The following is a 20,112-nucleotide window of genomic DNA, read 5'->3' on the forward strand; positions in this document are numbered from 1 at the left end:
ATTGATAGAGCAATTAGAGAAACATATGACAATTTTTAAAGTGTTATTTCTTTAAAAATTTATTTTTACTAGCGAATATATATAAATCACAATATTCCAATTTTTTTTGAGAGAAAAAAAACATCAACTGTGATATTAACCTTAGAACAAACAACGAGGTAAACATTTCTTTATATTTCACTATTTTGTGACATTTTGAAAATAGTTTGCACGTATATGGAAGAAAAAAGAAAATGCAAACAAATATAGGAAAAAAACTTGAAAATTAAGCACATTTTAACAAAGTCGCAGAGTTTTCCAAAGTAAAAAGAAATAACTTGTTTATTATCTTAAAATAAATGATACAGTTTTGAAACTACATGCAAAAAATTTCATCAAAATTTATTCAGTAGAAAAAAAAAATAGACTCGACTTCGTTTAAAGTTTTGGAGAAACGTACACACACCAGACTGAGCGAATCTTCATTAATTTTCAAACCATATATATGATATTGGAAAACTATGGATTAAATTTGTAACTGATGGTTGTATCTTTATTTACGTAGTATCTATTAGATTGTTGTTTATAAAAGTTTTATGAATCCTTCGTTTATTTGAACAGATATACTTGACCTTTCTCAGTCAATGAAGGCTTTGTATTGCACGCCACCTAGCGGTGTTTTTGCAAAGTTGACAGTTCGTTCAATATCTAACGTAGTCTATTTGATGTTAGGTTGAAAGTTCATTATCGTTCTGGGCTGAAACTTGATTCATTATCTTAATGTTGACAAAACTTCACTATTGTATTTTTAGCTTGATCGAATATAAAAAATGAACAAAACTAGAAAGGCTTGTAATTTATGTTTTCATTTGTTTAGATATTTAGGTTTAAAATAGTTTTATTTTAAGCTAATAAAATGTGTTAGTTAATCATAAACACAAGAAAACTGGGATCAACCTTTTTTTTCAATCGTATGTTTGTTAAAAAAGTTAAAGCGTAGCAAGAACCCCCCACCCCCCCCCCCCCCCCCGGAAAAAATCCACTTCGCCCTAATTTTTTGTTTTCCAGTTAAGTTTTGCTTCTTGTTTTTATATACATAATTATGTTCAAAGTATCTTCCTTTTGAAATTATATTTGCCTGTCATGTATGATATTACAATAACAAAATTTGAGTTTAAACAATATTTTATTTCAAAATAAAATAGGGTCGGACAGCAGGCATGGCCTATTTTGTCCTCTCCTTACAAACAAGATTATAATAACATTGTGTAATTAGATTAATAATACAAGTATGGTGCACGAAAATATACGATGTTTAAACAGAAGATGCATATACAACAAGAATTGAATGACAAAGGAAAAGTACAAAAAAGAGGAAATAATGAAGAATTTAAGAAAATAGACAAAAAAAATTAAAGAGGTAATAAAATAAACCCACAACACAATTCATTGTCTTTTGTTATACTCTAATAAAATACTTTTACATATTGATATCATTTATCTGTGTACAAGCAGCATCAAAATAGAGAAATATTTGTTTATTAACAGTAAAGTTACATTGGTTACTTATTTCTACAGATAATGGTATGATTAAATTGTGTACAGTATCATTACTTATTTGGTTTGCTACTGACTGACTACAGAAATATATTGGGTTGATCAATCTCATAGATGACGAGGCGAAGCCGAGCCGTGTATGAGAATGATCAACCCAATATATTCCGACAGTAAAAGTGGACATAATTTTTTGGGGGTCTTACAGATAAATTATCGAGATACTTCTCAAAGCCAAAATTAGGTTTCAAAATTTTATATCCATGACCTCAATAGGAACAATTTATATCATTGGAGCATATATGAACAAATTGGTCTTTTAATCCCTGATTTACAGTAGCAGTTAACCATTATATATTAAAAAATTGGTTGTGCCATGGCTTTTATGAACCTATTCATACAAATACTTTTTTGCTTTAGTAATTTTTGATAATACGATACTCAAGTATAGATCTTCGAATTTTTTAACATTTTCAATAATTTCTTCTTTTTAGTTAAACAAATCTTTTTTAGTGTTGTAGCTTTGGAGAAAATTAGTAGATTATTGAAGGGGACAGCATATTCCAGTTCCCCGAGAGCAACCCTATTTTTCGAGGCGAAACCAGGGATATAGGATTACTCAAGAAGAACTGGAATCTTGCTGTGTCTATTTTATACCAGTACAAACAATGCATCAAAAGACTAATTAATGTTGTCATACAGAAACTAGACACTTTAACATTAACTTCAACACGGTAAGATTGGCGATATTAAGTAATCTTTTTGTTGTATTTATGTAAAATGCAATTTTCAGAACTGAATTAGTAATGTGTATTTTCCTATATCATAAGCTTAAGTAAGGCATCTTATCATAAAGCATTGCCTTAAACCTAACGGGTTTTGGAGAAACGTACACATACCAGGAAATCTTCATTTATCATCAAACCATATATGATATATGCATGTAGAACTCTCATTGTGAATATTTCATACATAGGAACATTAGACAGAAACCACATGCATACAATAGCGAGAAAAGCTCGCCCCTCCCCCCAAGAAAATCGACTCGCCCATTATTTTTGGTGTTTGGATTAGTTTAGCTTCCTGTTTTTATATACATCTATTTAAAGTTTCTTTGGAGATTGGTGTCAGGTAGGGTATTACAAATACCAAAAATGTTATTAACTATGCAGTTATTATGAATTTTTTAAGACATTCGGTAGTGTCAATATATTTTCCTTGAAAGTCTTCACACGCATACTCCAGAGAATATTAAAATTTACCAGATTTAAGTCTATATAAATTAATTATTGGGATTGAATAGAGCATTGCGAATTCTTCCAAGAGGAGTTATACAGTGCACTAGTTGATTAAGGAGGTTGGTTCTTACTATTTATACCCTTGATATTTTCATGAATTTTCTTGCATGAAATATTACTTCTACGTGCATGACAATTTTTAATATCAAGGAAAAAATTTCTTTACCACTTCGATTTCCGTAAAGGTCTTGTCAAAAGATAACCATATTTTAGTATAAATTACATTTCAAATTTGTTGGAAAGGAGCTAAATATTCACTTTTTAATTTTTGGTATTTCTAGTCTAGTGGTTTTTTCCCTCAAATATATGAAATCTATTTCAAACTGTCACCAAATCGTGAAATTGAAAACTCTTAACTTCCTGGTTTAGTCCAGGTCATATATCAAAGCAAAGGTTTTTTTTAAATTTTCCATCTCTCATGATTTGATATGTTTGGTAAATATTGACTTAGATAAATTAGTTTCGACAGAAATTATACCAATAAACTGCTGATATTTATCTTTCGATACCATGTCAATTTATTTTTAAATAAAAAACCCTTGGTCCTGCGAGTAAATGAGCTAGTTAAACATTTTCTTTATATTTGAACATGGTCTATAATACTGTGGAAGGATGCAGTTGCTTGCCCCTTTCTAACATTTTATCCGTTTAAACTCATACACTCACACTTTTTCAACTCATAAACGCTTTATATAATACTTATTTTTAATAAAAACACAAAACAAAAATTTTTGTTACTTTGCAACTATAACTGCATGAAAATGAGATATTGGGCAAAGTCATCTGCTCTGGAACTTTTTACTCGGCCTCTTTTAGCTAAATATTTTGGTCACATAACATATAGGCATAGGAATATGCCTCCAACACTTCTGTGAAAGGGTTTATCTTATTTTCAAATTTTAAAAATCGTATGTCCTAATGCACTAACAACCAGTATTTATCATTCTAGGTATGGATTCGGTTCGTTATCTTCTGAGCAGTTTCTGTCTCCTGACATTACTGTTAATGCTTGCAACTGTACTGTGGTTCAAGGAACACTTTCCGCAGACTGCTCTAACATTGGTCTCAAAAGCTCGCCTGTGTTTTGGCCGAACGTAACCAGCATCAATCTTAGCCACAATAAATTAACATACTTACCTCAAGGGTCAACTCTTCCTTCTTATTTAACTTTTTTGGATCTTTCGTACAATGAAATAAAGCATATTTTAAACAAAACATTCAAGGGACTATGGAGGCTTTCTGATCTTCGATTAAATGGTAATAAACTTGAAGTGCCTGTAAATCTAGATAGGAACGTTTTTGCAGACTTAGAGAACATAAAGCACCTGGATTTGTCTAACAATCCCGAACTCACTTTCCGGATAATGCCGATCATAACATACGGGTTAAGAAACTCTCCAATTGAAATTCTTCGCTTAAATAAAATCCATTGTACATTTGGGCCGAGTACAGAACTCAGGGTAAATGATTTGAGATATCTTAAAAACACCACCCTAAAAGAACTCCATATATCGAGCAATAGGCTGGAAATAGTCGAAGAAAGAGCTGTAGGCTATTTGCCTCAAACAATTAAAAGAGTGTCGATTGCTGATAACAAAATCACATTTGGATTGTATCTTTTGGAACTCTTCTTTCTAAAAAATTTAGAATGGATCAACGCTACTATGCAACATATGTCCCACAATCCTCGAGAAGTTTTGAAGTCATTTTTCGTCTTCTCGTGTAACAACAAGAGAAGAGACAATTCAGAAGAATCGACTTCTGAAACAGCAAACATGCCCTTGAGATATCTGACCAATTTTCAGAAACAAGAATTTTCTTCCGCAAGAATGAATTATACTTTTCCAGTCCCATATAATTTGAAAACATTGTTCATTAATAAGATCGGACTTGGATATTCTATTCCAGAGATGAGATTTACTAGAAATAATATAGAAAATTTATATACGCAAGGTAACAGTCTACGGTCTTGGATCGGTCCAGTTAGGTCTCTAGAAAATCTTAAAAGATTGGATATGTCGAACAACTTTTGCACTTCTGTGTCAGATTACTTTTTTCAACATTTAAATTCAATTGTCGAATTATATTTGAACAATAATTTGTTGGGATTTAGTCTTGCTTCAGATAGAGAGGGGAAAATCTTCAGATATCTGAACACCCTGAGACATTTGGAACTGAAAGGAAACAAAATTGCAAGTCTACCGACAGCTGTTTTCGTAAATCTTACAAATCTTAAATATCTCGACTTGAGCAATAATCTGTTAACCTCTATTGATTTTAACATTAGTCATTTGAAATCGTTGACCTATTTGAATCTATCATCCAATCAAATCCAATATCTATCTGATTCAACAATGGATGCTTTCGATCAGCATTCGGATCAAGCACCTATAACGTTAAGCTTTTTGAACAATCCATTTCTGTGCGAATGCAAAACTCTCAAGTTTTTGCACTGGATGGATCAAAAAGAGAATTCTAGTAAAATTCACATGAACGATTTTAATGAATACACATGCAAAAAAGAAGGGACGCTCATAAAATTTGTTGACATTCAACAACATATCAAAGAACTGGAAAAGGAGTGTGCCTCTTACAAAACTCTGATATTTCTTGTGACATCCTGTATCCTCCTCTTCCTCTTCATTCTGACGACAGGATTGGTTTACAGGTACAGGTGGAGATTGCGATATTTTTACTACATGACAAAAAGTCGATATCACGGATATAAGTCTGTCCGAGGTGAAGACGAGCAAACGGATTTCAAATATGATGCATTTGTTTCGTATGCCGATGAAGATTTAAGTTTTGTCCAGCAAATGACATCGAAGTTGGAGGGAGAGAACGGTATCCGTTTGTGTATCCATCACCGTGATTTTGTCCCTGGGTACGACATTGCTGAGAACATAATCACCGCCATCAACAAAAGCAGGAAAACGATTGTTATCTTATCACCAAATTTCATCCAATCCGATTGGTGTATGTATGAACTACATATTGCCAAAATGGAAGAGATATATAATAGGGACAATGAGAACGTCTTATTCCTGATTTGCTACGAGGAAATTCCTGCACCGAAGATTCCGCTTTCCATCATGGACGTCATTCATCAAAAGTCGTACCTAGAGTTTCCCAATGATGAGTATGGTAACACAGTGTTTTGGAATAAACTTCATGCAACTCTTGTATAGTTGTTCAGCGCTCACTGGTTCCTTTTTTAGTGAGAATAGATTTAATGAATCTAGAAAAATTAAGTTGACTGTATCAGCCCACAATATTAACCTTACTTAAGTGTTATTGTGTTGACTGGAATAAAGATAAAACAAGAAAAACAATACCTGTAATTATTCCTTGTTTATATTCTATATCTGATAATCCTTTTGCTTTTTATTAAATCTCTGTAGTTCAATTAAGTAATATTCATATGTAATATATAAAATATGTTAAATAATTCTATTTTTCAATAAAGTTCATGGAAATAAATATAATTTTGTTCCTGGGTGAAAGTATGTATCTTCTTTATGTAGAGGTGTATGAATTATATATCTTCTATATGTAGAGGTGTATGAATTATATAAACACTTAAGCTTTTTAGCTCACCTGAGCTGAAACCTAAGGTGAGCTATTCTGATCACATTTTGTCTGTCGTCCGCCTGTCTGTCTACCCGTCTGTCTGTCCGTAAACTGTTCACAATTTCAACATCTTCTCCAGAACCACTTGGCCAATTTCAACTAAACTTGGCACAAAATATTCTTAGGCAAAGGGAATTCAAATTTGTGAAATTTAAGGTTCAAACCCTTTTACAAGGGGAGATAATTAGGTTTTTAAAAAAAGAACTATTTGGCAAGTAAAGCGTAAACTTGTGAGAAAGCATCCTCAGGTAGTGTACATTCAAAGTTGTGAAAGTCATGATCCCCGGGGGTGTGGTGTGACCACAATGTGGGGGGGCGAATTTTTACAAAGGAATATATAGAGTAAATCATTATGAATCTTCTTCTCGGAAACTTATCAGCCAGGGAAGCTGACACTTTGTGTGGAAGCATCATCAGATAGTGTTGATTAAAAGTTGTAAAAATCATGATCCCTTGGGGTATGGTGGGGCCAAAATGGGGGAGGTGGTTCAAATTGTACATAATATTAATTTAAGTAAATCTTTAAAAATCTTCTTCTTAGAAACTAGTCAGCCAGGAAAGCTGACACTTGTGTGGAAGCATTTTCAGCTAGTGTAGATTCAAAGTTTTGAAAATCATGACCCGAGGGTGTAAGTTGGGGCCACAATTGGGTCAAACCTTTACAAAAGATAATTATAATAGTCAATAAGAGTAAATCTTTACAAATCATCTTCACAGAAACAAATTGGCTAGAAAAACTGAGACTCAGGTAGGGTAGATTCTAGTTCGTTCAAATCATGACCCCCGGAGTAGGGTGTGGTCACAACAATTTTATATTGGAATATATATGGAAAAAAACCTTTTTCTAAAAAATATTTTCCTAGAAAGGCAACCTCAGATAATGTAGATTCCAATGTTTTCAAATCAAATTCTTGAGGAGTAGGGTAGGGCCATATTTGGGATCCAATTTTACAAAGGAAAGCATTTTAAATATTCACAAAAACTGAAATGCTATAATATATATATTTATTTATATGCAATTATTTTGAGATATTGCTGATTCTTTAAAATTGTTTAGACTTTGGCCCCTGGACGACTCTTGGGCCTTACCAGGGGTTTAGAGTTTGATGAAGGTTTACATTTTATATATAAACAATTATTTTGGATCTTTTTAAGAACTGCAATGCTCAACATGTGATATGACTATAAAATCATCCTGTTAGAAAAGGGACTAATGATAATAAACATAAGAACATCCAGGGGGAAAATGGATTTTTATTTATACAGGATCTACGTGTATTATACAACGTTTTCCAGTTCGTTTGTATTATGGTTCCATTAAGCTGATTTTATCATACCTATTGTTCCTCAGAGAGCGATGTGGGCCTCTTGTTTAAGGAAGTAAAATTGTCCATGTCTTCTTACTCTTGGCTCCTAAAGCAGGTTAATTTGAAAATATTCTGAACGTAATTTAATGTTTAGTCTTTTGAAAACAAGCAATTAGTGGTTCAAGGAAGAATAGGGCTTGGTAAAGTTTTGCCAAGCGAAGAAAGAGTCGAGTTTTCCTGTTTTGTGGTGAAATATCCTTAATGGCAATTAACTTCATCTAAATCACCATAATTATGGACCATAAGATTCGATAATTTTTCTTTGAAGGTCGTTTACATGTAAATATTGCTTAATTTTGATTTTAGGACTTTCAAAGAAATTGAAAAGTTCTTGTGATTGCAAGTACAATTGCAATCTTGAGGGTGTTTTGATTCTATAGATTGGACAGAAAAAAGGAATTATTGTTAAAGATTCAATCAAAGAATGGTTTGCTGTCTGTTCCTTGTTCAGTCGCAGAAATTGCAAGATACGAGAGATATATTACCGCAAATGAATCGAGTTCTGTAGGTTATTTTTGTTTAGTCCTCTCGGTCTTTAAAAAATCTGCAGATGTCTTGGTCGAGAGTGACAAGAACCAACCTAAAAAGATTTAGCATGACCAAGTTAACTTATTCAAATATATCTTTAAACGCAAATAAGAAAATAGTCAACAAAACATTGATGGAACTTTTGAGGGATTCTTATTTTAGACTGAACAATAATAAAGAAAAATAACATGATCTCAGATTAAGCTGAAAACTATCATTCATCTTCGTGAATGAATAATAAATAAATACTAGTAATGTTAGTAATTCTTGTTTGAGACATTTCTAAAATAATCAATCCAAAACTGAGCGTCAGTCTAATAAGCGGGATACATAACCCACAACACGAAGATCATACGAGGGTTTTGTTTATATATTAACTGCTAAGCAGTAAATACACGGTTTGAAACGGATGTGAAATACTCTATATACAGTCTAGTTGACATCAAATCAAACTAGAAGGGAGAAAAATCCGTACAAAGCAGACATTTCTGTGGTGTATTTTGCAAACGGAAATGAAAGATTACAATGACTTATTGGCGCTGTATCTTTTACCTTACTTACCATCTGACATTCAAAGTTTTGCAAATCATTGAAAATACACCAATGATGCATTTTAGGCATAAAAAAAAACAAAAACAAAAACAATTTAACAAACAAACAAACAAAAACACCCCCCCCCCCATAAAAAAAACCACCATAAAAAAATAATAAATAAATAAATAAATAATGAAAATAATAAAATTTGCATTTGAAATTGTGACTACATAACTGTTCCCATATCTCAATGAATATAATTTTTCACTCGTTTTGTTGTCGAAAGTGACAAAAATTAACCTAAGTCTAAATAAATCAACATACATGCCTCAACAACAATCTCTCATTTCTCAATTAACCTCATAGGATAGTCTTCAAAATCTAAATAAACAAATTAAGGAACTAATGCTTTTGATTTTGCCGATTTCTGACTGAACAGGATCTATTTTGAGGTGTTTTCGACAGACAGTTGTCAGTTCAATAATTTTCTTATTTACATTTCGTTTTTTTAGATAAATATATTGTTCATAATCTTTATTACTATTAGAATTGTTGTAATATCCATTTAATGTTCGTATTTTTATATTTTATTCATTATAAACATGCATTTTTTATGCATTATCATTCTCAATTATGAATTTGAAACAGTGGTTAAATTTTTTATTACATGTCTTTCCATTTATACTTCTTCCTTATGCGCATCTATTGCTTATGACCATGAGATTGTCCACACATTTTGAAAGAAACAAGTATGTTTCTCGATTCATAAAAAAATAAAGGACTAAATCCATGTTATGTCAAAATCGGCCTAACGTCAAAAGCAATTAATATTGTATTAAAAATATTCTAAAACATTTTTTCATTCGTCGTGTAACTTTTTTTTCGTGTTTAAGAATTCAGAAATTCTATTTCTGATGTTTATTTTAAGACACTACAATAGCGAAAAATGAGGGGATTTTATAGCGTCAAGCATGACGTTACGTCTTTAAACATGTTAAAAGTCTTCAAGTCAACTACATATTAGCTATATTTTTATCTATGAAATTGAATATATTTGTCATTAAATTGATGTTAAAGATAAGTTCATTGCCAGAATTTAATCGAGAACACAACGGCCATGATTTTTTTTAACCCGCATGGCACACCTTAGTTTCCGTAAAGTCGGCCATTGTGACACGATTTCGCACGGTGACAAACAGGATTGTAAAGCGACGGATGCAAAGGAATTAATCAACGCATTTGTAAAGTAAGTGTTATAAAACATATCGATATTCTCTCTGTAACGTAAGGAAATATAAAATAAGAAATATTTGAATTATTTTATAGTAAAAGAGTTAGATCAACGATCGAGTCACATGTACTGTTCCAACACGCTGCATAGCCACAGAGTATGGTGTGTTGGCAGCGTTTCAATTGTTGGCCCATTTCATTGCGGAAAAAAGTTCACTTTACTATAGATCGGTTTATTATTGTTTATTTGTTATTAAAGGTATTATTTATTAACACATATCATGCATTTCATGGATTCATTTGTTCATCAGCTGATCTGAAACATTCACACATTTACCCAATTCCAAGAATATACAAGGATATACATTAGATCCAATGCAAAACAGAAAACAAAACAAAGAAGAGCTATTAAAAAACAACAACAGCTATAACTATGCTCTATTTGCAACATTTTAAAACTCTACATAGCATACATGTAACTACCATTTTCAACCCAAACAATGTCATATATTCAAGATATATATATAAGAATATTTACTTGTAACATGTGAAACACAGAAATTAAATTAGCAAATAATGGGTAACAAATATGGTAATCATAAAGTAAAAGATTCTTCGTTATGGCACATTGTCAGTTAGTTTAAAAATGAGATGACAAAATGAATTGATTCAATATTAAATGAACATGATACAAAACAAATCATGCAAAAAATGATAAAGGATGATAACGGTGTTTGGTCTAAAAAATAGTAATTAAACATTACTTAATTCCAAACCATACACCCAAGTCAATTGATTACAACACTTTTATATTATAGATTTTTTTGCATTAATATTCATTACTAAATTACGCAACATGCGTTTTTCCCAAAACACAGTTTCAGGGACATTTTAATTCTTTGTCTACAACAACAGCGCAGGGAATTTTTTTGATACCCATTTATATCAAAACATGTTTTAAGCAAGATGTTTTAAAAAGAGAATAGTAATTATCCACGTTTTTGATCAGGAAAAGGTGTTTGCGACTATTAAGCCATTGATTATATGTTGATGAAAAATTACCGCCCACAAGTATAAATCCATACAAGAAAAGATTAGTAAAATGATTCACATATGATGGTTTTGTTTGTTATTCTACTTTTCTGAGCAGAAGATGAATTGTGTTTAATATTATTTTGTTGTTGCTGACACAGAAAGTTTGTATGTATACAATTTATATGGACTGAATTTATTCACTCAAACCAAATAATTCAATCCAAAAGGACCATACAAACAGATTGAACAAAAATACAAATCGTCAGAGGTATGCATACATTGTCATACCGGAAAAAGACGAAAGTAAAAATGGACATATTTCATTATTTTTTTTTAGTTTCACAGATAAATTATCGAGATACTTCTGAACGCCAAAATTACGTTTCAAAATTTTATATCCATGACCTCTAGGCTATAGGAACAATTTATATCATTGGAGCATATTTGGACAAATTGGTCATTTCATCCCTGAATTACAGTAGCAGTTAACAATTTTAGATTAAAATACTTTTGGTTGTGCCATGGCTTTTATGAACCTATTCATACAAATGCTTTTTCTGTATAGTAATTCTTGCTAATACGATACTCAGTTACGTAGTGATGTGCATGCAAAGTAAGGCAATGATATCTGTGCAAAACAATACAGATAACTTGGGAATTAATTCTTCAAAGACTAGATATAATTCTTAGTTTCTTTTTTTTTATTACAAATATTTTACTACAATGGAAAGTACATGCATGTAGAAGCCCGTGCAACCTAAATGCATCGATCGGAAAGCAACCGACCGTAACTTTTTCAACCGGTATATATACCCCACTGGCAGTAGATGAGCGATAGAAAATAATATGGCGATCAAATGCTTAAATGAATTCATGTCAGCTTTAATATTACTTGGAATGATTTAAGTGAAGAGGAAGAAAGATGTCCATAAAGTGTAAGAAGAAATGCTAGAGAATGCTAGAGAAAGGAATAAATAAAGTAAAAATACTTTGGGATGTAAAGGGAGTTCATTGTAGAAATCGAGAGCTATCGAGCGTGCTGTTTAGAAAGTGCCAAGAATTAAAAAAAGATTTATATTTTATTTTCAAATTTACAAAGTTAGCACTGTTTTTTAGCAAAATACATTGATACTAGTAAGCAAGAAGATAAACTTATACTTACCTATAGCATAAAGACGCTATATCTTACATAATAAAATAGAAATAAAGACATTGGATAAAATGATATCAAGTATTTTTTTAATTAGAAATAAAAGAAAAGAATATTGGGAAGTGGGATAGGGGTAAAATTTTTGGGAAGTATCATGAATTGTAGAAATAAAGAGGTCTGAAAAGAATTGATGACTGATTGGATGTTTGGTTGTAAAGAATAAAAAGGGGTATGAAAATGAACACAACTTAGGATTGAGCTAATGAGTGGAAATACTGCATGAGGAGGGAATTTGATTGTGAGAAATAAAAAGGGGTATAGGGGTATAAAAATTGAAGGCAACTTAGGATTGAGCTAATGATGGAAATGATGAGTGGAGTATTGGGTGTGAGAAATAGAAAGGGGGTATAAGGGTATAGAAATGGAGATGACCTAGGACTGAGATAATGAGTGGAAATGATGAGTGGTGTATTGCCTGTGAGAAATAGAAAGGGATATAGGGGTATAGAAATGAAGATGACGTAGGACTGAGATAATGAGTGGACATGATGAGTGGAGTATTGGGTGTGAGAAATAGAAAGGGGGTATAAGGGTATAGAAATGGAGATGACCTAGGGCTGAGATAATGAGTGGAAATGATGAGTGGTGTATTGCCTGTGAGGAATAAAGAGAGGTATAGAAAAAGAAGACGACTGAGGACTGATATAATGTGTAAATATAATGAGTGGGTTATTGATTGTGAAGAATAGAAAGGGATATGGAAATAAGGAACGACTGAGGACTGAGATGATGTGTGTAAGGATGGGAACCTAGGTGTAGTACATTGAAGATTTCCAAGAACACGAGTAACATTTCTAAAACCAATTTATCGAGCAGACTGCTTTGAATGATTCCATATTAGGGGCAATTGTTTCAAACATATACTCTTATTACAAAGAATGTATTTTTTAAGCACTGCAAGTTGACTGTAAATATTTAGACACAAATTTTACGCATAATTTACACTTGCATTCATTACAATCAATCTATTTTACTAACCTTATTGTATTCGTAATGTATGTAATAGACGTGAATAGGTTTAAGTGACGAGAAGTTAAATAATTTTACAAGAGGACGTCCATGCTTCCTTACAAAAAATGAAAAAAATACAGTTTAATTTAGGTTACAACGAACTATTAAATCCCAAACAATCACACACTATTATTGGTAGTAGGTCGTGTTTACTTATATTTACATAACTATACAGTTGATAACGATTAATAATTGAAGAACTTTTAATTAGATCTGTACAAAGCATGCGTGATATCGGTATACCTCAGTAAAATGTAAAATTTAAAGAACTAAATATCTTTCGTATTTTAATATGTTGGTTGCAACAAAAAACCTATCAATAATTGTTTAGAATATAGGCAATAAATTCTCATTTCGTCGAAAAAGTAATTTAGCAGCCAAACATTGTAGTGACACAGTATAATGTAGGCTCTGATAAGTATTGGTCTATTTGCGTATAATAAATCAACTTATTCGAGCAGTGACCCGAATTGCTACCTGTAAAAAGTCAATTATACAACTGCAAACAATCATTTGTTACCGTTGAATACTGATAAGATTGTCAGATTTTATTATGAAACTGCATTTTATGAAAAAATACCGAGGCTTGCGAAATTAAGTATACCATTAGATATCCTTACATTTGGGCAAATATTCTCTCTGACAAGTGATTTAAAATGGAGTATAAAAAAACAACTCGCTACATTTTCTGGAATTTTGAGCTTCTTGCGTCCTGATTTAATAAATGTAATATAGAAACTACTCTCCAAAGTATGAGTGTGGATGATGATTAGTTTAATTCACTATGCACTTTTTCCATAAATGTAATCAACTATACAACTATGTCAATCTTTTAATAAACTATACTCTTTGTCAAAAAGTATAATATTCTCTGTCACTGTACGTAGTTTTCTGTCTAAAATCAGCACACCCCAGTGAACAAATAACAAAATCTGCTTAGTGTTCTGCATTATTTTCAGAAACTAAGCTAAAGGACGGTGACAAAAAAATGTGTGTCGTAAAATAAGATTTGACCCACCAAACAATGAGGAAACGGGAATATTCTGTGTCGCTAAAAGTTTATGACAATATATTTACAAATGTATTAATAATGTCAAACATTGTCCTTTCTTCATAGGGAACTAATATGATCAGCCATTTAAACATTTCGTGGTTGTCAAGATGTTCGTGTCTTATTTGAAGCACAGATTTTAAATAGACAGGTATCGATTTTGATATCATCGGATGAAACTGAATTTTGGTAAGATTTGTTGGCGATATTAAGTAATCTTTTTTGTTGTATTTATGTTAAATACAATTCTGAGACCTGAATTATTACTGTGTATTTTTCTGTATCATAAGCTCAAGTATTGCATCTTATCATTAAGCCTTGCCTTAAACCTAACGGGTTTTGGAGAAACGTACACACACCATGAAATCTTCATTGACCTTCAATCAATATCTGATATTGTTAAACTATTGACTTAACCTGAAAATCATGGTTGAATTTTTATTTATGTAATATTTATTGAATGTTTGTGTTTTTAGAGTCTTATGAATTCTTTGTTTAGGGTTAAACAAATACACTTGAACTTTCTTATACAATGTTTTCTCTTTTTGGCACGACACCTAGCTAGCGTTGTTTTGGTAAAGGTGATAATATACTGATTAAATGTTTAAGGTGTATTATCATTTAGCCTGAAACTTGTCCAAATTTCTAAATGTTGACGAATCAATCTAGCTCAAACAAAAGTTAGATACTAGTATAAGTTTCAAGGTATTATATAGGGTACAGAACGAATGTAATCAAAGGTTGTCTTTCACGTAACTTTTATTTAGATAATTATGGTTGTAATAGTTGTAAAAGTTGATTTCAAGTTAGTTAAATGTTTTAGTTGGTTCTAGACACATGTGAACAGTCTTCTACATGAAAATTGACAATAACAAACAGTCAACGTTTAAGCTGTCACGTTTAGTTTTATCATACCTAATTACTAATCAACAAAACATATAAACTATTTATCAGCATCAAAAATATCTAACTGAAGCATTCAAAGTGTAAAATAAAATTTGAAAATTTTGAACTCACATCGTGAATATTTCATAATAAGAACATAAGAGGGAAACCACATGCGAGAAAAGCTCCCCCCCCCACCCCCCCAAAAAAAATCCACGTCGCCCTATATTTTTGCTTTGTGGATCAGTTTAACTTCCTGTTTTCATATACATATCTATAAAATATTTTTCTTTGGAAATTGTATTTGCATGTCAGGAAGGATATTACAAATAACAAAAATGTTGTTGACTATGCCGTTGTTATTTATTTTTCAAGACATTCGGTAGTGTTTATATGTTGTCCTTGAATGTCTTCCCACGCCTATTACACAGAATATTAAAAATTGCCGTATAGATTTATGTCTATATGAGGTTAATTATTGGGATTGAATAGTGCAATGCGAATTCCTCCAAGAGGATTTATACCGTGTAAATTAATTAATTAATTATTATTCATGCGTTGAATATTCACATGTTCCCCATATTATCGGGAAGTCTACTCTAGCTCTAGCAATTTTTTTCTATCATAAATATTAAATCTATTGTTTAAATCGTGAAATTTAAAAACTCTTAACCTCCTGGTTTGGTCCGGGGTTGATATCAAAGTCAAAGGGTTTTTATTTCTTTCACTTTCTCTCATAATTTGATTAGCATTGGTAAATATTGACTTAGAAAAATTAATTTCGAATGTATTAAAACTAATAACTGCTGAAATTTATCTTTTGATACCCTGTCAATTTAAAAAAAAAAAAAAACCTTGGTCCTGCGAGTAAATGAGCTAGTTATACCATTTTCTTTAGATTTGAACATGGTCTACAAAATTGTAGAAGGATGCTGTTGTTTGTCCCACTCTAGAATTTTATCCGTTTAAACTCATACACTCACACTTTTTCAATTCATAAACGTCACATATAATATTGATTTTTAATAAAAACACAAAACAAAAGAATGTTGTAACTTAGTAACTACAACTGCATGAAAATAAAATGTTGCGCAAAGTTATTTGCCCTGGAACTTCTTACTCGGCCTCTTTCAGCTAAATATTTTGGTCATATAAGATATAGGTATAGGTATATGCATCCAGCATTTCTGCGAAAGCCTTTATATATATCTTATTTTTAAATTTTAAAAATCGTATGTTCTAATGCACTAACAATAAATATTTATCACTCTAGGTATGGATTTGGTTCGTAATCTTCTGAGCAGTTTCTGTGTCCTGACATTACTGTTGATATACACAGACTGTTGCGAAGACCAAAATGCTTGCAACTGTACTGTGGTTCAGGGAACTTTTTTCGCAGACTGCTCCAACCTAGGTCTCAACAAATCGCCTGTGTTTTGGCCGAACGTGACCAACATCAATCTTAGCCACAATAAATTAACATACTTACCTCTAGAGTCAACTCTTCCTTCTAATTTAACTTTTTTGGATCTTTCGTACAATGAAATAAAGCATATTTTAAACAAAACATTCAAGGGACTATGGAAGCTTTCTGATCTTCGATTGAATGGTAATAAACTTGGAGTGCCTGTAAATCTAGATAGGAACGCTTTTGCAGACTTAGAGAACATAAAGCACCTGGATTTGTCTAACAATCCCGAACTCACTTTCCGGATAATGCCGATCTTAACATACGGGTTAAGAAACTCTCCAATTGAAATTCTTCGCTTAAATAAAATCCATTGTACATTTGGGCCGAGTACAGAACTCAGGGTAGATGATTTGAGATATCTTAAAAACACCAGCCTAAAAGAACTCCATATATCGAGCAATAGGCTAGAAATAGTCGAAGAAAGAGCTGTAGGCTATTTGCCTCAAACAATTAAAAGAGTGTCGATTGCCGATAACAACCTCACATTTGGATTGTATCTTTTGGAACTCTTCTTTCTAAAAAATCTAGAATGGATCAACGCCTCTATGCAGCATATGTCCCACAATCCTCGAGAAGTTTTGAAGTCGTTCTTCTTCTTTTCGTGCAATAACAAGAGAAGAGACAATTCAGAAGAATCGACTTCTGAAACAGCAAACAAGCCCTTGAGATATTTAACCAATTTTCAGAAACAAGAATTTTCTTCCTCAAGAATGAATTATACTTTTCCAGTCCCATATAATTTGAAAACATTGTTCATGAATGAGAGTGGACTTGGATATTCTATTCCAGAGATAAGATTTACAAGAAATAATATAGAAAATTTATATACGCAAGGTAACAGTCTACGGTCTTGGATCGGTCCAGTAAGGTCTCTAGAAAATCTTAAAAGATTAGATATGTCGAACAACTTTTGCACTTCTGTGTCAGATTACTTTTTTCAACATTTAAATTCAATTGTCGAATTATATTTGAACAATAATTTGTTGGGATTTAGTCTTGCCTCAGATAGAGAGGGGAAAATCTTCAGATATCTGAACACCTTGAGTCATTTGGAACTGAAAGGAAACAAAATTGCAAGTCTACCGACAGCTGTTTTTGTAAATCTTACAAATCTTAAATATTTAGACTTGAGCAATAATCTATTGACCTCCATTGACTTTAACATTAGTCATTTGAAATCGTTGACCTATTTGAATCTATCATCCAATCAAATCCAATATCTATCTGATTCAACAATGGATGCTTTCGACCAGCATTCGAATCAAGCACCTATAACGTTAAGCTTTTCGAACAATCCATTTCTGTGCGAATGCAAAACCCTCAAGTTTTTGCACTGGATGGATCAAGAAAAGAACTCTAGTAAAATTCACTTGAACAATTTTAATGAATACACATGCAGGAAAGAAGGAAAGCTCATAAAATTTGTTGACATTCAACAACATATCAAAGAACTGGAAAAGGAGTGTGCCTCTTACAGAACTCTGATATTTGTTGTGACATCCTGTATCCTTCTCTTCCTCTTCATTCTGACAACAGGATTAGTTTACAGGTATAGGTGGAGATTGCGATATTTCTACTACATGACAAAAAGTCGATATCACGGATATAAGTCTGTGCGAGGTGAGGACGAGCAAACGGATTTCAAATATGATGCATTTGTTTCCTACGCCGATAAAGATTTAAGGTTCGTTCAGCAAATGACATCTAAGTTGGAGGGAGAGAAGGGTATCCGTTTGTGTATCCATCACCGTGATTTTGTTCCTGGGTACGATATTGCTGAGAACATAATCACCGCCATTAACAAAAGCAGGAAAACGATTCTTATCTTATCACCTAATTTCATCGAATCTGAGTGGTGTATGTATGAACTACATATTGCCAAAATGGAAGAGATATACAATAGAGACAATGAGAACGTCTTATTCCTGATTTGCTACGAGGAAATTCCTGCACCGAAGATTCCGCTTTCCATCATGGACGTCATTCATCAAAAGTCGTACCTAGAGTTTCCTAATGATGAGTATGGTAACACAGTGTTTTGGGATAAACTTCATGCGGCTATTGTATAGTTGTTCAGCGCTGACAATTCTTTTTATAGTGAGAATACATTTAATGAAACTAGAAAAATCCTATTTGACTTTATCAGCCTTCAATATGAATGGTAAATAAGTATGAATGTGTTGATAAGTAAAAACATAAAACAGGAAACACAATAATTAATCCATGTTTTATTCTATGTGTGATAATGATCTTGCTTTTATTTAATCTCTGTAGTTCCATTAAATCATAGGCAAATGTGAATACACGAACTTTGTTAGGTAGTTTTTATTTATCAATTATGTCATCAAATTATGTATAATTTTGTTCCCGGGTTTAAGTACGTATCCTCGTGTAGAGGTGTATGAATTATATGTAAACTTTCGCTTTTTTTAAAAGAAGTAAAATTGTCTATTCTCCTTGTTCCTAATGTTCTTGAACCTGCTATAATGTTCATGAATAATAGTTAAAGCTCTTTTATAGAAGTAAAAATATTTCATGTCTTTTCATGATTCGCACTGATGCAGGTTGATTTGAAAATATTTTGAATTTGTTTTAAGTTTTAATTTTTGAAATCTGTTACAAAAATCAGTGTTTTGGGAGGGTGGTAAACGGGGAACAAGACGTTGCAGTGAAAAAGTATTTGTCAATGATTTTTGTTGTTTCTTTTAACACATCAATATCAAGACGTCGATTTCAACATGTTTAATTTTTGTGACTACTTTCTTATCCTGCAAGAAAGATATTTTGATAGAAATTGACCCCTGTTCTGTCATTATGATTTTTTTTATTTATATTTTCTGCAATAATAAGTTCATTTAATTTATTCGCAAATTTTTGTTTAATAATTTTATAAACAGAAATAAATTTAAAAATCATTTACAGCTTTGGCTTTTTACATAGCAATATCATAATTTGTCAAAAGAATTGCCTAAATCAGGACTTTAAATTTTGAAGTATTTTGTTCTAAATTTGAGCAAAATGTGATGGGACATATAAACCTCGATGGAATTTTCTTCGAATTGTCATATATCAATCCTATCATTGGCTTTATTACATATTAAAATTTCATGTCAACATTCTCGGTATTCAAGAAAAATACTAAAAAAAGGAATCACCTTTACCACTTATTCTGGAATCCAGACTTTTAGTGACAACTTCTGATTGAACCAACAAAAAAGTAATAACTTTTATCCCAGTTTACTATATATTCTAAAATAACTGTCATGTGATCAATAAAAGCCACGTGATCAACGCCCTGTCTCCCCTTAAGGTTTGATAAAGTTTTTCCA

General features: G+C 31.9%; 2 protein-coding genes across 3 annotated transcripts; both read left to right on the forward strand.

Moving 5' to 3' along the window:
* The first annotated feature begins 4,823 nt into the window (after positions 1-4,823).
* On the forward strand, positions 4,824-6,230 carry LOC117682704 (toll-like receptor 4). Its single transcript, XM_034450892.2, has one exon. The coding sequence runs from the start codon at positions 4,847-4,849 to the stop codon at positions 6,017-6,019; it is 1,173 nt and encodes a 390-aa protein (XP_034306783.2). The 5' UTR covers positions 4,824-4,846; the 3' UTR covers positions 6,020-6,230.
* A 3,437-nt stretch (positions 6,231-9,667) lies between these two features.
* On the forward strand, positions 9,668-19,642 carry LOC105328768 (toll-like receptor 4). 2 transcript variants are annotated; one of them, XM_066081146.1, is made up of 3 exons: positions 9,668-10,136; positions 14,494-14,616; positions 16,586-19,642. In XM_066081146.1, the coding sequence occupies exons 2-3, from the start codon at positions 14,601-14,603 to the stop codon at positions 18,850-18,852; spliced, it is 2,283 nt and encodes a 760-aa protein (XP_065937218.1). In that variant the 5' UTR covers positions 9,668-10,136; positions 14,494-14,600; the 3' UTR covers positions 18,853-19,642. The 2 variants fall into 2 exon arrangements, with proteins under 2 accessions (XP_065937218.1, XP_034306782.1); XM_034450891.2 differs by lacking the exon at positions 14,494-14,616.
* Positions 19,643-20,112: the final 470 nt, after the last annotated feature.

Source organism: Magallana gigas, chromosome 4 (genome assembly GCF_963853765.1).
Source record: "Magallana gigas chromosome 4, xbMagGiga1.1, whole genome shotgun sequence".
Lineage (NCBI taxonomy): Eukaryota > Metazoa > Mollusca > Bivalvia > Ostreida > Ostreidae > Magallana > Magallana gigas.